Source organism: Pantherophis guttatus, chromosome 5 (genome assembly GCF_059756535.1).
Source record: "Pantherophis guttatus breed Tessera chromosome 5, ASM5975653v1, whole genome shotgun sequence".
NCBI lineage: Eukaryota > Metazoa > Chordata > Lepidosauria > Squamata > Colubridae > Pantherophis > Pantherophis guttatus.
This window is the reverse complement of record NC_142067.1, coordinates 105062909-105080519: the sequence shown is the minus strand read 5'-3', so window position 1 is coordinate 105080519 and position 17611 is coordinate 105062909. Positions and strand designations below refer to the sequence as shown.

The 17611-nt window shown below is 46.7% G+C and overlaps 1 protein-coding gene across 1 annotated transcript; it reads left to right on the top strand.

Moving 5' to 3' along the window:
• The first annotated feature begins 8407 nt into the window (after positions 1–8407).
• ZIC5 (Zic family zinc finger 5) lies at positions 8408–17332 on the top strand. The gene is made up of 2 exons (XM_034418360.3): positions 8408–9901; positions 14211–17332. Exons 1-2 carry the CDS (start codon positions 8422–8424, stop codon positions 14660–14662), a joined length of 1932 nt encoding a protein of 643 aa, XP_034274251.3. The 5' UTR covers positions 8408–8421; the 3' UTR covers positions 14663–17332.
• The last annotated feature ends 279 nt before the right edge of the window (positions 17333–17611 follow it).

Genomic DNA, 17611 nt, shown 5'->3' with positions numbered 1-17611 from the left:
CTGCACGGTCTGGGAGGCTTCTCAGGAGCAACTCTTGGGAAAACATGTCCCTGACTTGTAAGTTTATTTCTTTTCCCGTTTCTGCCTTTTCCTTTTCCAGACTGAGAAGGTGGCAGGATTGGCTATATTTTGTGGTCTTACTATTTCCCATAACCGGCCACTTTGAGATTCCTGCTCCTTGAAATTGACGTCTGGAGTCACAGGAAGGGAACCCATGAGATCCTTTTGCCTCTCGGCGGGTCTCTGCAGAACCTCCCGCTTCCTTTGATGCCGGAAAAGATTTTCTTGGGCCAGAGGATAGCCTCCTAAGTGTAGATAACCGTACAGAAAAAGTATATACAAAGTGTGGAGAATCCAACTTTTGCTTAGCTGTAAACCTTTTCTCAAGGAGAGCTCCAATTTTCGATTCTTCCCAAACCTGCTTCTTAGTATGCTTCTCTTAGGCCTCCCGGTTTTCCCTGAATTTACTTAAGGCTAGACAAATGTAAACCTGCAGCCTGAATTAGAAATTCTAAGGAAGTGTGTGGAATGTAAATCTCTTAAATCTTTTTCAACCTAGCCAAAGATAAAGTATCTTAAAACAGAATGCTGCTTGCTTGAGAATTAATTCCATGTTATTTAGGGGCTCCTCCCCGCCCCCATTGAATGTGCCTCAGTTTAACATGGCCTGTCTATTGTTATTAGGCTGGTTTCTTTCCCATTGAAACCCAAACTTTTTTTAAAAAAATTCATTCTTAAGATCCAAATCTGTCAGATAATGCGTTGAGCGTCCATGCTGGATTTCTTTATTCTTCAGGTTGATTAGAGTTGTTTCTAAATAAAAGTGTTTAGAGTTTGCATGATTTGTGCGTGGTGCGTTTGTTTTAAATAGTGGTGGGAGCAGAATTTTGAGAAAGGGAAAAGAGAGGACGAGTAAGATTTCCTGGTAACATTCCATTTTTACATTATAAATTCAGCCTGTAAAGTCAACCCAAATTACTATGAATTGGTGGAGGAGGGTCTGCCCCCCCCCCACACACCAATTTCTTCAGATCTGCTTGCCTGGGATTGTTGTCTGTATCACAGGCGTTTACAAATTCAACAGGCTCATCAACAGGAGGTTCCCAAACTCAAGATCAACCATTTCTAGGCCCTTCAACCTCTGACCTTTGAAGACCAGAAGAAAGAAGGATCTGTAGAGGGCAGCGTCCTTTTGTAATCTACACTTTGGAGTGGCCACCATCGGAACCAATGTGATCCTCTCCCCTCTTTTTGTTGTTGTCAGGATTCTGACAGAAAGCCGAGGGAGAATCTCTTACATATCATGACACTCTCAGCCAAAGATATATATATAACTTTTGAAAGACTGGGCTAAAAACAACATGCGGGCACAATAGCAATAGAGGTCAAAGAAGAAGCCATCTTCACCTTCCCCCTTCAATCCTATTAACATTTATCCTTCGCCCTTGGCTAGAGACTGTGGCCCTTTGGAGCACAAGGCTTTTGGGGAAGAGAAGAGAATCAGAGTGGGGTTCCAGATGCCAAGGTACTGGGCTGCTTAAAATCCACCTAAGCTCCGTGTGTCTGTGTGTCAAAACGTCAATAGAGGAAAATGCACAACTTTGATGAAATTCATCACTTTTGAGTGGAAGTACAATTAACCCAATGACTACATCTTTTTTGTTTGTTTATAAAAATCAGATCCTTTTAAAGAAGCATGTATAATGAAAGAGACTCAGAGGTTTTCCTTGGCATGTCTTGCCCTGCTTTTTGCGGCCTCTCTCCAGCTGTGGGACTGGCCAGCTGGCCTTGTTCTGGGAATGCAGAACAAGTGGCAGCTTGAGGATGCCTTTCCCTCACTTGCTACAGCTGGGGTCAGATCCTCCCTGCTGCCATTCATAAGGAAGGGGAGCATCCGGGAACCATATTGCTTATACTTGGGGAAGACGTCAAAATCTCGCTGCTTGATTTATCTCAAAAAAGCTTCTTCCAATCGGTTGTTGAAAAATAAGGGAGGGCGGAGATGCACCTCTATCATCACCAGAGTCAGCCATTTAATTTTGATACCATTTGCTCTTCTAAAAGTAAAGTGCAGGCACACAAAATGAGACAATAATAGAGACAGAGTAAATCTGGGATACAGAGAGGCAGCCGTTACAAATGTTGATGTCTTTCCTGTATCCCTTTGATTGTGACAGTTTAATTTCAGATTTGCTAAATGGATCTCTAATTGCCTAAAGTTGGTTTGGATTGAGGTGATAGATAAATGATATAAATATATCCATATATATTCTCTATATAGAGAGAACCAGATAGTATTTATTCTGTAATCCCGTACATTTAACAACCCAGTTATGTTTTCACTATTAAAAAGAGTTATAATATTCCTTTTAATTGGGGGAAAATATATTGGCTGCTAATCTGAGAGGATGCAGCATGAATTTAACTTTTTGGCTGCAATCTCACTGAACTATAGTTAAGTCTCACAGAATTCTTTAGATTTATTTTTGAGCAGCCACACACACCTATTTTAAAATATTGTAGAGAGCTTCAAGGTATTTTTTTTTGTATCAGCTGGTTCAGAATTAAGTACAATTATATTAGCTTCATTGTAAAGCAATGGCAGCCATCATGTTTATCAACCATATTTAGGAAAAATTTTCAAGACCAGACCCTCATTTTTGAAAATACAGAAATCTCAATCTCACTTAATGTATTCAAAGCTGAAGTGGGTTTTTCTATGTCTTTTTTTTTTAACCTTTTCTGCAGCCCAATAAGCATCCTCAAATTTCTGATAGGCATCAAGAAAGCAGATTAGAGCTAAGAGTAGGGAGACCATAACAGAATTGGTATTTTCACTTCATAATATGTTAAAAATAGTTGCTGGTGATATCTCTAAATATATACCATATCATCACATGGATATTGTTTGTATGTGCTAGGCCATGTATCCCTCTCCCCAAGGGGTTGAGAAAACAAAAGTAGAACATGTACAACACATTTTGAAGGAGTTTATTTGGAAGTATTTTTTAATAATATATGTACTGGACTTAACTTGTAAACAAATGGGTATGTAACTAAAGCTTCACAATTGATTCTTAAACACCTACTCAAGCGAAAACCTTTTTGATTTTCCTCCCACATAAATAAACATATCATACCCCTTCCAAAATCCCAAATCTACTTCAAAAATTCCGTAGTAGGTAAACCTATCGAAGTAAGGAGGGGGATTTTTGCTCACAGTCATCCTGCATTTGTTCTTTCGGGGTGCGGTCCAATAGATGCAATATAGTGCCACGGAACAGCAAACCCCGTTTTAACTCGAGGTGCTGCTTACTTTGAACAGGATGTGCATAGGATTGTAATGCTAAGTGCGGTTTCTTGGGGTCGCTGCGTGCATTCCAGCTCGGTTTTGCTCTGATAAATCCCTGCAGCTCTCTGCCACTGGCATCTAACCTGCAAGATCGTGACAGATAACAACCACCACAACCACAACCATTGTACAAATTAGAATCGGTAAGTATGCCTGTGTGTGTTTGGAATGGAGGTGGAGACACGTTCCTTTGTATGAGAGGAAGAAAAGGAAAAGGGGGTTGCTTCAGCTTAATTGATCCAGAACTGAGACAAAGCATAGGAAACAGCAGTTTTTAGCCGGGGAAATCTATTTGCTTGGCATACTGATTATTACTTGGATACATCAGCCATTGATTTGAAACAGCTTTTGGATCTCGCTGAGGGACCCACCTGAATACCCCACATTTGTTCTACCCTGAAGAGTAAAAAAAGCCCAAGGGCCTTATAGTAATGCATTTAACCCGTTCTTAACTCAGTGACAGACGATCAAGTGAAACGTAACCCTTTTAGAACGTAAAATCAAAGGGCTAGAAGTCTTCTAGTTCAATCCTGCTCAAGGCAAGATCCTGGTCAAATGGTTGTCCAGTCTATTTTTGAAAACCTCCAGTGATGAAGCACCCACAACTCTGGGAGGCAAGTGTTCCATTGATTAATGGTTCTCCTTCCTTTTTCCTCCAAATACACTACAGAAATTTGCTGAATTAACACTGCAGGGCTCTATTTACGATAGATAAGCCTTACATTTTCAGGAGCAGAAAATATTTTGAATGGAAGCTGGGCCAAAAAGGGGGCAGAATCAAGAACCAAACAACCCATGAAGCTCAAAATCCACACGAGGGATTTATAACGTCCTCTATAGCAATGGAAAGCTTGTCTTCATTAGTGGTAGATAGATCGCCATAGCAACGGCTGGGCGTCGCAGTAAAATCACTAGTATAGAAATGGGCTGGGACAGCTACTTAATTTACTGGTTTCATTGGGACAAAGTGTGTGTGCCACAGGAGAGGTGCAGGATTCTATTTCCTGTGGAAGAAGGGATGGGGGTGAGGACATTAAATTTACTAACAGGTCCTTGTGGAAGAAAGAGAAAACCAGTCTCTTCCAAGGAGGAATGATATGAATTTATTGAAAATTATTCTGGAGTCAGGATCTAAAAAAACCCGTAGCTGAATTAGTTGTTCTTTCCACACAATAAGTTGTCCTCTTCATAGGTCTCTCTTCTGCTCGCCTAGACGATTCCCATGTGTAGATTTTGACAACGTACTTAACCAGATTATTGAATTATTTTTTTGTGCTCTGCATACATAGCACATTGAACATAAAGCGACCAGTGGGGTGTGTTCACAGAACATGTCAAGGTATGGAAGGGAGGGAGGGAGGGAAAGAAGGAGGGAAGGACTTTAATCAAAATGAAAACTAACCCAACTTCAACTGACTTCACCCAGTGTGTTGACTAACACAGCTATAGAGTGAGTGAGTGTGTACGCACGCGCGCCTGAAGAATGTGCTGCCTGTTCGGCTGGCAGGGCTTTTTAAAGGATCTTGAGAAAAGCTGTTAATTGCTCTCTCGTTTTAATTATTCCCCAGAAGGCATTTTTCTCTATTCTGGAATATCGTCCCCACCTCCCGAATATCAATAACATGTGTGCACTAAAGACAACTACTTGCAAATGGGTTTCGAGATCATTATCATATATTTGCATAATGCCACCGTCAAACAAATGCCTTAAACAGCAAGCAAACAAAAACACGAACTCTAGAGAGCTGATTTACGAAACGTGCCGTGGACTGAAATAGAAAGGAGGGAAAGGGAGGTAAACAAAACAAATAAACAAACTAGAAGGGAGAAAGCAGAGAGACTCATTACAGTAATTGGTTTGGGGAATATACTATATTTGGCGAAATAAATGGAAGAACAGGTGTTTCAGAATTAAAGTAAATACCCCTTATATACCGAAACCATGAATTAATTTCTACCTATTTCCTCTGGTAGGTTTTGAATGGCCCACAGTAGTAACACATGAATGTTTCCCCCTGTACAATTTCGAAGAGGGAATCCTGGCCAGACAGGCCCGGTTTTGCATAGCAGTTGCTTCATAATAACGTCGCGGTTCGTTCCCTGCTTTACCGTATTCAGAAGCGAGCTATTGCTTCCCACTGCAGGATTGCGGAATAACGTCTATCTAGTTAGCTACTATCTTGCGCAGACGGGACGCTTCCCTGGGTCCACTAACGATCAGCGACCATGGCGGCGATGGAGATAATAACAGGGATGATTATGATGATTATGACGCTGATGATAATGGTTGGGAGGGAACAAGGGCACTCATTTGCTGCTTCGCCCGAGATAACAAAAATGATAGTCTGGCTCACAGGGTGGGCTTCTTAGCCCTTAGGATGCCTGGCCTAGGGTGGAACGTACAAGATGCGAGTCTCACATCCTCAAGGCGTACAAAACGCGTGTGGACTGAGCCAGGCCTCTTCAAAAACAGCGTGTATGCCCTGTCTGTCGTTCCACAGCAGTTTTTCCATCCGATCAGTCTGACCAAGAAGTTTTCCCTACCGTCCATAATATTGTCCCAAACCGGACCACCACTCCCACCTGCAAGGTTACAATCCTCACCCGTCCTTCCAGCCTTGAAGCATCGACTGTTTGGAGTCACACACACACACACACACACACACACACACACACACACACACCAAAGCAATGGATCGGGGAGAGCAATTTGGATTAAGACGCTCGAAATCGAGAGCAGTTCCGTATCGTGATGTTGTTGTGCTGGACAAGACGGCGAACAGGGATGTCGGTTCGAGGCACCTGCGCGCAGCTGCAGTCCTGTAACTCAGGTCTGCCGGTGTGATGGACCTGGGCACTTGCGTGAAAGAGTTTGATTTTGAGAATTCAAGTAAGGTCTTTTCCTCCTTAAGCACCCATCCTAACAGGCACAACGGTGAAAGAATCACTGAAAAGGGTGATCTATTCTCGACGCTTGGAATCCTAAACACGCTTGATAGGGAATAGAGTCCCTTGGATCCGGTGGGTTTTATCTGGAAAGAAAGACGGATGATATTGCTCGGGAATATATTTAATGAGAAGCACACGCGTTACTCACTGGGTGGCCAGATCCTAACAGATGCTTGTAATGACTGACCCGGGCGGCCCTTCCTTATCTCGCGACCTGAGGGCAAGTGAGAAAGTGGGGGCGGTTCCTGGTAGAAGTGGGGCTTCTCCCTCCCACCCTCTGTAGGCTAAAAACTCAAGGAAAGTCTATTATTTTTATTGCAAGGAGAATTGAACTTGGCGTGGGACGCTTTCCGCATCGTTTCCGACTGTGGCAAATTAGACGCAGGTCCTTGGCCAAAAAAAGCCAGCCTAGTGTGGCGCATCGAACCAAGCGCCAGAGCCCCCGCCGAGCCTTTTCGCGCGCTACTTAAGTTAGACTAGTAACTTTTCTTAAAGGAAATGTTACTGCCCGTTTGTGAGGCTCGTTCCCGCAGCAGCTCGCCATCCCCACGCCGACTGTAAAAGGCCGCTTCCCTTCCTCTTCCGTTTTCCGAATCGCATCCCTCATCCCAGGTTTTTAGAGCAAGTACTTTCCGTTCCCAAATGTAGAGACTTGCCTTGGCCATTCCCACTGCCCCCCCCCCCCGGAGACGAATGGCATTCATTTCATTGCAACATACGGATTTACAAAAATTAATCTATTTGCATCAATGTAAGAAAAACGAAGGGGAGGGGGAGGAGCTAAAGTTTTGGGTGCCGGCCATTCCCTCCGCTGTTTCTTTCTGACCAGAACTAAGTCAGTGGGTTTTTTTCTTTTTTCTTTTCACCTGCTTCTGAAAACGCTTCGAGCGCCAGATATACTTCTTGAAAGGGCCTGGCAAACTTTATGCGGTGAAAAGAGCACTCTGAGATCTCAGATTTCCCTCCCCCCCAAAAAAAGAAAACGGTTCGGAGAAACAGAATCGAAAGTTGGAAGGGGAGGAGACCCGAAAGGCGCGAGATAAATTTGGACGTAGTAATGATTTAACATTTGCGGAATTAACTCAGTGGGCTGGGGGGAGGAGGAGGAGGAGGAGGAGGAGATGATGTGGGGAAGAACTAAATAAGGGGAATCTATTTATTTTCTGAGACTCGATCATTTGAGACGGAATTCGGGAAAACGAATTCTCTCTGCTCCAGCGATTACAGCAATGAATGCTTTGCTTTCTCTAAAGAAAGGGACGTTGGCAGTTCTCCACAGCGGCTCCCCAGCCCTCTCGTCGCCTCCTCTCTCTTGCAAAGCACAGGCTTTTTCTGGAGCCACGAGGCGGCCTTGTGGGTAGGTCAGTGCCTGGGTCCTTAATGAAGAGTGCCGAAGAACAAACGGACATCCACGGGACCTTTCCAGGCCCCACGTGGGAAAATTGGACGCCTGCTCGGGTGGAGCGGACTCTCTCGGGGATTAGCGCAACGACTTCTCCGTGGAACTGGAGATCGGACAGCCTCAGCGGGATGGCTCGGTAGGGAAACTTCCTTGGAATTGGGAATCTTCCCTAGTCCTACAAGGATAAGACGTTCTCGCCGAAGTGTCAATGATGGGCAGCTATTAATGTGGATTGTTCTAACCACCATCCGCCTCCACGCGCCCGTGCATCGCCTTTGCCAAGAAACAACCTGTTGTAAAAACAAGACTTTGGACAGGCGCCGCTCCCAAAAGACCCAGCGCTGAGCTTTGCAGGCTTCGGGCAGGCGGAAGGACCGTTCACCCAGCGCCTGGTTCAGCTGCCAAGCCGGCGCCCTACAGGTGGCAGGGAAGCCCCGGCTCCTCCCCATGCAACTCTGGACGAGAGTCACAGCCGCCTCGGGCCGCCGCTCGCTTGGCGCTTCCTCGGCGACGAGGCGCGAACTTTCCCCCTTCTTTCTCTCCCTTTCTCTTTTCCGCCGAGGGCAACTATTTCGGGGGAGGGAGGGGGGAGGGAGGGAGGGAGGGAGGAGAAGGAGCTGGGCAGCAAGTGCGAAAAAAAAAAAAGAGGGGGAGGGGGAGGGGGGAGAGGACGCAGGCAGGAGCGCGAGGGCGGTTCCCCGCTGAGCGCCCGGCCTGAATGGGAGCCAATCGCGCTGCCCTGGCCTCTGCCAATCATCGGTCTCCCTCCAATCCCACCCGCGCACATTTCCAAACTCTGGTTCCCAACCGCGCCGCTCAAATGTGCCGAGCGCTCTGCCAATCGCTGGAGGCCAGAGCGGGGAGCGGATGGAATGAGCAGCCGAGTTGGGAAGCGGAGGAGACAAAAGAAGTTAAAGAGCCGCTTAATCGCTCCATGTTTGGCAAGGCGGCGGCGCTGGTGACGGTGGCGGCGGCGGCGGCGGCAGCGGGCAGGGGGAGGAAGGCTTCAGCCCCCGCCGGGTTGGCCCAGGCCCGGGCTACCCCCGGGCGGCTCGATGGGCCGTTGGGCGGCGGAGGCGGCGGCGGCATGGAGCCCGCGCTGAGTTGCAAGAGGAGCCCCAGCCTGCGCTTGGCCGACTCCTTCAGCGGCGGCGGCGGCGGCGGCTTCCATCCCTTGCACCCGGGGGACTTGGGCTCTTCGGACCCGGCTGCTACCGCCCCCTTCGGGCCCGAGCACGTGGCGGCGGGCGCTCTCAAGCTCAGCCCGGCCAGCCCCGAAGCGACTTTCGCCGCGGCCGCCTCTTTGCAATCGGCCGGGAGCGGAGTTGGCGCCAACGGCGCGGCTCCGGCCTCGGCTAGTCAGCCTTACAGGGCGGCGGGCAGGGAGCTGGCGCTGCGGCGGGAGCCGGCCTTGCGGGGGGATCTCCAGCAGCCCCCGGCGGCCGCCAGCTCGCCCATGTTCATCTCCTCGGCCGGCACCTACGGCGCTGGGGGGGACCTCCACGCCGCCGTCTTTCCGGGCCTGCACGAGCACCCCGCCGGCACCTCCGGCGGGCACCACCCGCTCAACGGCCAGATGCGCTTGGGGCTGGCCGTGGCCGCCGCCGCCGCCGCCGCCGCGGAGTTTTACGGGCGCATCGAGCCCTTCCGCCCTTCGCCCGCCGCCTCCGAAGCGTCTTACGGCCCTGCAGCGCACGGCTATCCGGTCAACTTGGCGGCGGCAGCTGCGGCCGCCGCCGCTCTGCAGCAGCAGCAGCAGCACCAGCACTCGCGCCCGCCTGCACATGCGCACCACGCGTCGCCGCCGCCGCCGCCGCACCACGCGGGCGCCGCCGCCGCCGCCTTCCTGCGCTACATGCGGCAGCCCATTAAGCAAGAACTGATCTGCAAGTGGCTGGAGGCCGAGGCGGGCGGCGGCGGCGACGGCGGCCCGCCACCCTGCTCCAAGACCTATAGCACCATGCACGAGCTGGTCAACCACGTCACGGTGGAGCACGTCGGGGGGCCCGAGCAGAGCAGCCACGTGTGTTTCTGGGAGGAGTGTCCCCGCCAAGGGAAGCCCTTCAAGGCCAAGTACAAGCTCATCAACCACATCCGCGTGCACACGGGCGAGAAGCCTTTCCCCTGCCCGTTCCCGGGATGCGGCAAGGTCTTCGCCCGCTCCGAGAACCTCAAGATCCACAAGCGGACTCATACAGGTGGGTGGCCTCTTTTCCTCGTGGGCGCCTTCCCCGGCTGCGACTTCTCCGCCTCCCCCCCCCGACACCCCCTCCTTTCCCTGCGTCGGTTCAGACATGTGACTTTTTACCATGAATAAGTAATTTCTTGGGCGCGATCGCTCCGCACCGCCGCGAGCGAAAGTCTCCCTGATAACATCTATATTGTGCCGTATCTCCGCGCGTGTTGGAGGTGAGGTAAGCAGCTCCAGAGCTCCAGCTGAGAGGCTTGGGCAGCTGGCGAGCTTTCCAGCTCCACCACACTCTTCCACAGGCAAGGCGAAGAGTCCTGGGGAGCTCTGGAAAAGACACCAATGCCTGGGAAGTGAGAAAAACCACAGGAGGCCCCAGGAACCAAGAAGCGGCGCTCTCTGAACTTTCTCTTCTGAAATCCAACGTTGTTGGGTTTTTCCACTGTGTTCTTTAGTGTAAGGGTGTGTGTGTGTGTGTGTGTGTGTGTGTGTGTGTGTGTGTGTGTGTGTGTGAGACATACCTTTCACGTGAAATCCAGAGTTTGGTTGAGCTGTAAGCCTTCGGTTTGGGTGTTTTTTTTTTCTTTTTTAGGTTCAAACTTTAGGCATAATTCTTATAGTTGCCTTTGTGGTTCTAGTGTGCTTTGGAGCCGTTGGATAGAAAGAGATGCACGTATCTATGCTGCCCGAGGGGAATTTTTTTTTTTTACAACGATCTCCAAAAGTGGAGAAGAGAGCCTGGAAGGTGAGACGAGTGGGCCTGTGGCTGCTAAAGGAGAGGATGAGGCTTTTTTAGTGGAACTGGGTTTTAACGGCGCTGTTAACTTTTACGGCTCGGTTTTGATCTGCGACAAGCCTTTTGATTCTCCTTAAAAGCCAGTTGGGATTTATAGTGGCCTGTAGACAGATATTATCCACCGGAGACGTTTTATGGGGAAGGTGGGCAGCACAGGAGGGGAGTTCACCTAATTGTTTTCGTGATTTATTGTGTGTGTTGCTGCGAAGAGAGAGCGAGGCGGACAAGGTGCAATGCGCTCTTCAGCCGCCAAAGCGAATGGCCCCAGGCGACCAGAGCGGTCGATTTTTAGGTGGCGAATCTGCCCAACCAAACCCATCTGGCTGCACGCAGCTGCCTCCTGTTCTTGTACAGACTTCTCGGAGTCCTGTAGGGAAAGGCGTGGGGATGGGGGGGGTTGCGTGTGTCCCGCAGGTTGGAGAATAAATAATTCTCCTCTCCCTTCCCTCTTGAGTGCAGAAGTTCTTCGTTTCTGGTTTTCTTTCATGCTGGTGCTTGACGGAGTGGGTGGGGGTGTCTGACTGGTCTCTCCTTACCCGCACTTTTTGGGGGCTTTCCCCCTTGCCTTCGGCCGCCGCCGCCGGATAGGCTGCTTTTCCAGGTCTCGCCCATCCGGGTAGCTGTCGCTGAAAAAGAGGCTCAGTTGGGAGGCGATCATTTTGGCGCCCGGCCGCCTGCATGTAGGGGAACCGGAACGGAGGCGAGGAGGAAACTCGAGCTTGGCTGTTTGGAAATGTCTGAGGACAGCCGGCAAAGGAGCTGACCGGCTCTGGGGGACCTGGTCGCGGTGCGTTTTTTCTCTTCCAAGCAGCCTTCCCGGAGACGAGAGCCAGCCACGACCTTCTGCCCCGCTCCAAGGAGGGAGTTTATGCCTTTGGTTGCAGGGTGTTCGCCGGCCTCCCGGGCTGAAGCAGAGGCAACGCCGCGGGTTAGGCGGACGGAAGCCGTGCCTGGGCCAGAAGAGGGGCCTTTTCTCCTCCTTTCCCGGCTGCTGGTCCCGAGGAGGAAGAGGCGAAGAGGTCGCTTCCGAATAAAAGGCGAATATACGTGTCCCAGGATAATGTTGGAGGATCAAATCCGGGTGGGTCACCGGGATCAGAGAGGTTTTGTCTTCCGAGCTTTCGGGGAGTTGTGCTGGAACCCATCTTCAGGGAACTTCTCTCTAGCAGAGCGTGTTCTGTTCTGTGTATTTATAGGATGCCTGTTGTATGTGGCTTTTTAAATGCTTGATGCGGGGTGTTGATGGTTGGCTTTTAAGTTGTTCCTTTGCTTGTGCTGCCCAGCCTTCGCCTTCTAAGTACTTGATAAGCTGGTGGTAAATGAGCACGCCTGTTGACTGACCAAGGGCCTGTTTCCCAGGCTTCGATCACTTCCCTGGCTTTTTTGTGCCTGCTCATCCAACAATCTTAGTAGCTGCGAAGTTGAACGTGTTACATTCAACTTTGCAGCTACAGATACTAAGATCGCTTCCTTTGAGTGTAAGCGGGAGGAAGCTGGATTTCATTTCCAGCTTTGGATTTCCTCAAGGCGCAGGAAAAGCAAGGCTCCGGTTCTACGCCCTCCCCTTCATCCTTCTCGGGAGTTGAACGTCGGTTCCCTTTCCAGGAGAAAAGCGGGCCTATTTGCGAGCCTTTCTGCAAGCCGCGAATTCTCGGGCGGCCCCGTCGGGAACGACGCCCGGGCCCCACTTCCCACAGCGACCGGAGGACTGAGCGAGAGCACCGCGGTGCTGCCATGAACTTTCCTCGGAAAGGAAAGGAAGGCAAAAGCCAATACCAGGCCGGCGGAGGCGTCTGGCGTTGGGATATTAGATCTTTGTGCCTTTCCCTTGAAACGCGGCCCGCTTCCCAAGCAGGATGGATTGAAAGCCCGAGCCAAAGGCGCCAGGGAAAACTCGCGAATGCGGGTGGGTGGGTGGGTGGGGGAAGCGAAGTCTCGACGTGGGAACATTTTAGCCCCTGTGGGAGGATCTCGCCAAGAAGGCTCCCGAGGGCGCCTCGTATTTCAGGGAAGGTTCAGGTCTAGCTGGTCTCGACTCGCCTTCTCCCCAGGCGCTGCCGAAATCCCTCGGGGGCTGACACGGCCCAGGAAGCCGCTACAAACCACGCAGTAATATTAGGAGGGTGGCATCGCTGGAGAACGTGCGAAAGCGCCGGTTTGATTTCCACTTGCTCTTTTCTCCTTGGAACTCGGGAGGCCGTGCTCGAACTAAACAGCCTCGCTCGCGTTCGGCCCCTTGCAGGAAAACATTTGCATTGGAAAAGGGTTTTCCGAGGAATGTAGCGCCTGAAAGAGCAGATGGTGGTTGTTTGCAAGAGTAAATAGGAGAAAAGCCTGGAGTTCTAGCTGGCATCCTCACCTGGCAGAGAGTCCCGTTGAAGGGTGGGACTTCCTTCTTGTGGCAAAAATCCACCTGGTGAAAGATGCCACTTTTGCCTATTGCTGGCTGCAAGAATTATATTTTCCCTTCTACCCATAAAATAGCAAAAGGAAGCTTCCTTTTTTTTTTTTTTACTATATTAATAGTGTTACCAACACAAATGTTTAACCTTCCAGAGCAGGTTTTGTGGGATCCATCTAGACAATTCAATTGCATCAAGAGTCAGATCTGCTGATTATTTTGCTCTCTGCCTTTTAGAGGAGAATTCTTGTCACTTCTAAACAGGGGAAACTTAGAATTATGTCTGAATAGACAGCCTGAAGTTGCACTTATTATTAAGCTGCAATTAAGCCCACTGAAAGGGAGTCACTATAGATTTCTGACATCACCCACTCCCCTGGAGGTGAGATCCTTCCTCAACAGCAGATCCCTTCCTTTTATGAGGGTACTTGTTTTGCTCTTTTAGTGGATAGTTTCTCCAATCACTGGCAAGCTGTAAAGCAAAGCATGACAGAGAGGGGAAATGAATGCCTTCCTATCTGAGAATGCAGATGGCCTGAAAATTTAGTGGCTTTTTAAAAAAATTACTCAATTATATGTTTAAACAGCTGCTCTTGAAATAAATTATGGCCAAATATTTTTTTCTTTCTGAAGATAGATCAATTTCCCTGGGTAGCTTTTACAAGCCCCTCCCTCTTTTAATCCCCAATTTATAATTTTTAGTAAGAATGCAGAGCGGGGATGAGGAGCAGTTTTTCTCTTGCCCTGGAAGTGTTTATATGAAAGTCGTGTTGTATTTAGATCATTATTTAGAAAATGTTCCTGGATGGTATGGATTGTGCTTTGAAGCAAATCTAAACCTTGTCATGCTGGCCTGATCATTAAGAGATGGTGATGATGATCCTGGAAAAGTGTGCACATGGCAGCAGGGTGGGGGAGGGGGATGAGAAAGGAGGAAAAGGGAGAAATGGCAATATAATGTTCCATTTTTTCCTCCCTCTGTTTTGCAAGCTGCTTTAAACCTTCTTCGCTAGAGTTTGGCTCCATCATCCCAGTGTTTGATTTGACATGTAAATGCAAGCAGGTTGGCTTTCATCCTTTCTTTCAGCAAGGAGACCTATGATAGATGTTTTTGTCTTTCAGGGGAGAAGCCTTTTAAATGCGAGTTTGATGGCTGCGACAGGAAGTTTGCCAATAGCAGTGACAGAAAGAAACACTCCCATGTCCACACCAGTGACAAGCCATACTTCTGCAAAGTCAGAGGCTGCGATAAGTCCTACACACACCCCAGCTCTTTGCGAAAACACATGAAGATCCACTGCAAATCCCCACCACCTTCTCCTACCCCAGGATCTCATGGGTACCAGCCAGTGGGGACAACCCTGGGTGCTCCTCTTTCCCCACTTCAGGACTCAGGAAGGGGTCAGCCTACCAGCCTTTCTCCTCAGGTCACCAATCTCAATGAATGGTACGTTTGCCAGGCCAGTGGGGCGACCAACCACCTCCATACCCCATCCAGCAACGCCACCTCTTCTGAGGAGGAAGATGAGGAGGAAGAGACCTACGGGAACTCTGAGTCAAGAACTATTCATTAGAACTCTGGAATGGCATACACACAGTGCCATTTTTGTTCACTTGGTCTATTTATTAACTAAATGAAACCCTATGGTGTTTGTATATGTAATTAATTTAAGTCATTGGACTTATCTCTTTTTTATGTTATTAAAAAGAAGAATCTTTTTTTTAAAACCAATTTGAATTTCAAGAATGACCCAACACACATTACTTTTCTGCCCCCTCCGCCCCCCAGTCTCTTAAGGATAATAGGAGAGGTTCAAGGCATAGCTTGATTTGCAATTTATGCATAGCCAGTTTGACAGTCCCATGAAAATGTTTTCCAAAATAAAGCCAGAAATGTGGCTTATGAATGCAGTATAGGTGAATGGAGGCTCTTAATGCCAGGAGTAAGCTTTATAAGCTTTGAAAGATTTATTCCGCTCTACATTTGTCATTTGTTAAACTGCCAATTGATTTTTTTATTTTTTTTTTGGCATTCATATAGTAATCTCTGTATTTCGTTCACTGCCTTTGAATTTTTTTTTTTAATTTCCTCAAGATCTCAAAATGGAGCGCATGAATAAAATCCTTGAACTGATGTTTGCATCAGACTGACACTAATGTTGAAACTCTGGCTATTCCTAATTATAATTGCTCCTTGAAGGTTAACGCTAAGAATGCTTGCATAGAAGATTGGGCCATATCTTTAAATGGTGTTTACTTCCAGGTAAAGGTAGTTGAGGGAAGGAGTGAGTGTTACAATCCCAGTTAAATAAGATTTCACAAGAAGCCAAATTTTCTCTCTTGGTTCCTTTATGCTAAATATTTATATTCAGAATAAACAATAATCTGCATTGATCAATAGGCTGGCCTCAGGACATCAATATGTTTCCATATCTTTAGGTCTTTAGTTTTACATGTGTTCATTTTTTAAAAATAATTCTAATTTTTAAAACTTTCCTGAGCTCTAATTTTAGGGCTGAGGGAAAAATAAAATACTGCTGGTGTCAGTGTAAATGCTGCAATTATTTATTATTGTTTTAGGCATTCAAGGTACCTGAAAGCAATTTTCTCACTGATTTTGGTGTTATTTATAGGCAACTATTTCAGCAGGACTCCTTTGTAAATTCTCTTTTTTAAAAATAATCCACCTATTGGATTATTTAAATAATCCAATGCCTATTTCTTAGTTGAGACCATGAATCTAAGTATATTTACTTGTGAACCAGTGACACTGAATCAAAGTATATTAGATTTATGAGAGAACAATGTTTGGAAATTGAATCCAAAGTAAAGCATTGGATCACACCTCTCCCTCTTGTCCACCTCTTCCTTTTGAAAGAGCTATAATGCTGGAGAAACACAATCTTTCTTTCTGAAAGAATATTTTTTACATGACCCAGCTTTTCATCCTTGTTTATACAAAGGTTTTATAAGCGATTTCATATTTTTCACCACCTGTAATTATATGCAATGATTCAGTGACCAAAGTAAATTGTCATAAATGGATAAATAGAATGGGGTGGGGGAAAAGTAAATTACCTTTGGCCTCGCTGCCAAGCTATTCAAGGGAAAGGTCATGGAACACTGACAAATTCTGATGTGGTTAGTGAAACATTTCAAATGCAAAATGTTGGTTCATCATAAACACCCTACAGATATTCTAAAGAGCACTAATTTATCCTCAGAGACCACTGAATAAGGAACTGGTTGCCTACCAATTTCCAGGGCTTGTAGAAACGAGTGGGATTTTTTTAAAAATGTGCCTGTATTGTAATATGTAGTCTTGTCATTGTTATAAATTGTATGTGGAAGTGATTTATTTTGTACAGCTAAATTAATTTATTTTTTTTAAAATTTTTAGATATCATTCCACTCCCGCACCCCCTTTTTCTTTTTATAGCATACAGAACACACCAAAGAAGACTATTATACTTTTGGTGAAAGCTGTCTATAATTCTGTGGTTTGTTTCGGAGGAAGCCTCACTCTATTTTTCAAGTTACTTGAATGAATAATGTAATGTGAAAACAGATCCTTTCTGCATGTCTGCTGTGCAGTGTGTTGGTGTTCAGTAGTTTATAGAGATACTTGTTTTTTAGTCCAGTGCATGGTGCTGTCCATCTGAAAGTTTTTAAATGCCCTCATCATATTATTATACAAAGGAAAGACAGGACATTTTAATATCTATACCCATAATTATATAAAGAGAACTTGAATACAAACCACTTTTAAACTTATGTTTGCTTGTTTTCCATTTCTTTATTTGGAACCCATTCAGATACTAAGAAAAATACAATGGAAAAGGCCTGGACTTTCACAAGGTAATTTAAGTTTTGGCAGTCTTTATTTTTGGGAAAAAATGTCTTGCTGATTTTAAAAATGCGTTGTTTTTAATTTATACATTTTATTTTCTTGTCCTCCTTTTGGAAAGAAAAATTGCACTATTACCAGCCCTTGTGTTTTGCTTAATGGGAAACTTAACATCTTTAAAGGTACACAATTACTAGGAAGAAGATACTTTGTTCCAATGGACTTACTTCCAAATAATTGAGGTTATCATTGGGGCTGTAGTATTCTTTCTTTATTGTGCCATGGCTTTCTCACAATTTTTTTTTATAACACATAGTACCTCCTTCATATCTGTTAACCTGATCATACATAAGTAAAAAGAGTTTAAGTGAAATAAAAATATTCTTCTTATATCTCACATCTGTGCTTTATTGTTGGAAGAGAGATGAAGAGGGCAGATGAGAATATGAGCTGCTCTTCAATCTTTTTCCCACCTTGGAGGAAAAAGTAAGGACAAATATGAAATGGGATTAAAGCGTTCCTAACCAATATTATTTCAAAGGTCTGTGGTGTTCTATTGTAAAGCAATTTGGTGCCATTTATGTAACCAACCTAACCATTCAAACTGCGTTCTAAGCAAAGAATGAGTGAAAAATGTGGTATGAGCAACATACCACTTGCTACTTAAAATGTTACA

Bases quoted from the DNA above. Each gene is read 5' to 3' on its own strand.
- ZIC5 (XM_034418360.3), top strand. From the start codon at position 8,422: ATGGGAGCCAATCGCGCTGCCCTGGCCTCTGCCAATCATCGGTCTCCC. The intron at 9,902-14,210 runs GTGGGTGGCCTC...TTTGTCTTTCAG, and splicing joins CCACAAGCGGACTCATACAG to GGGAGAAGCCTTTTAAATGC.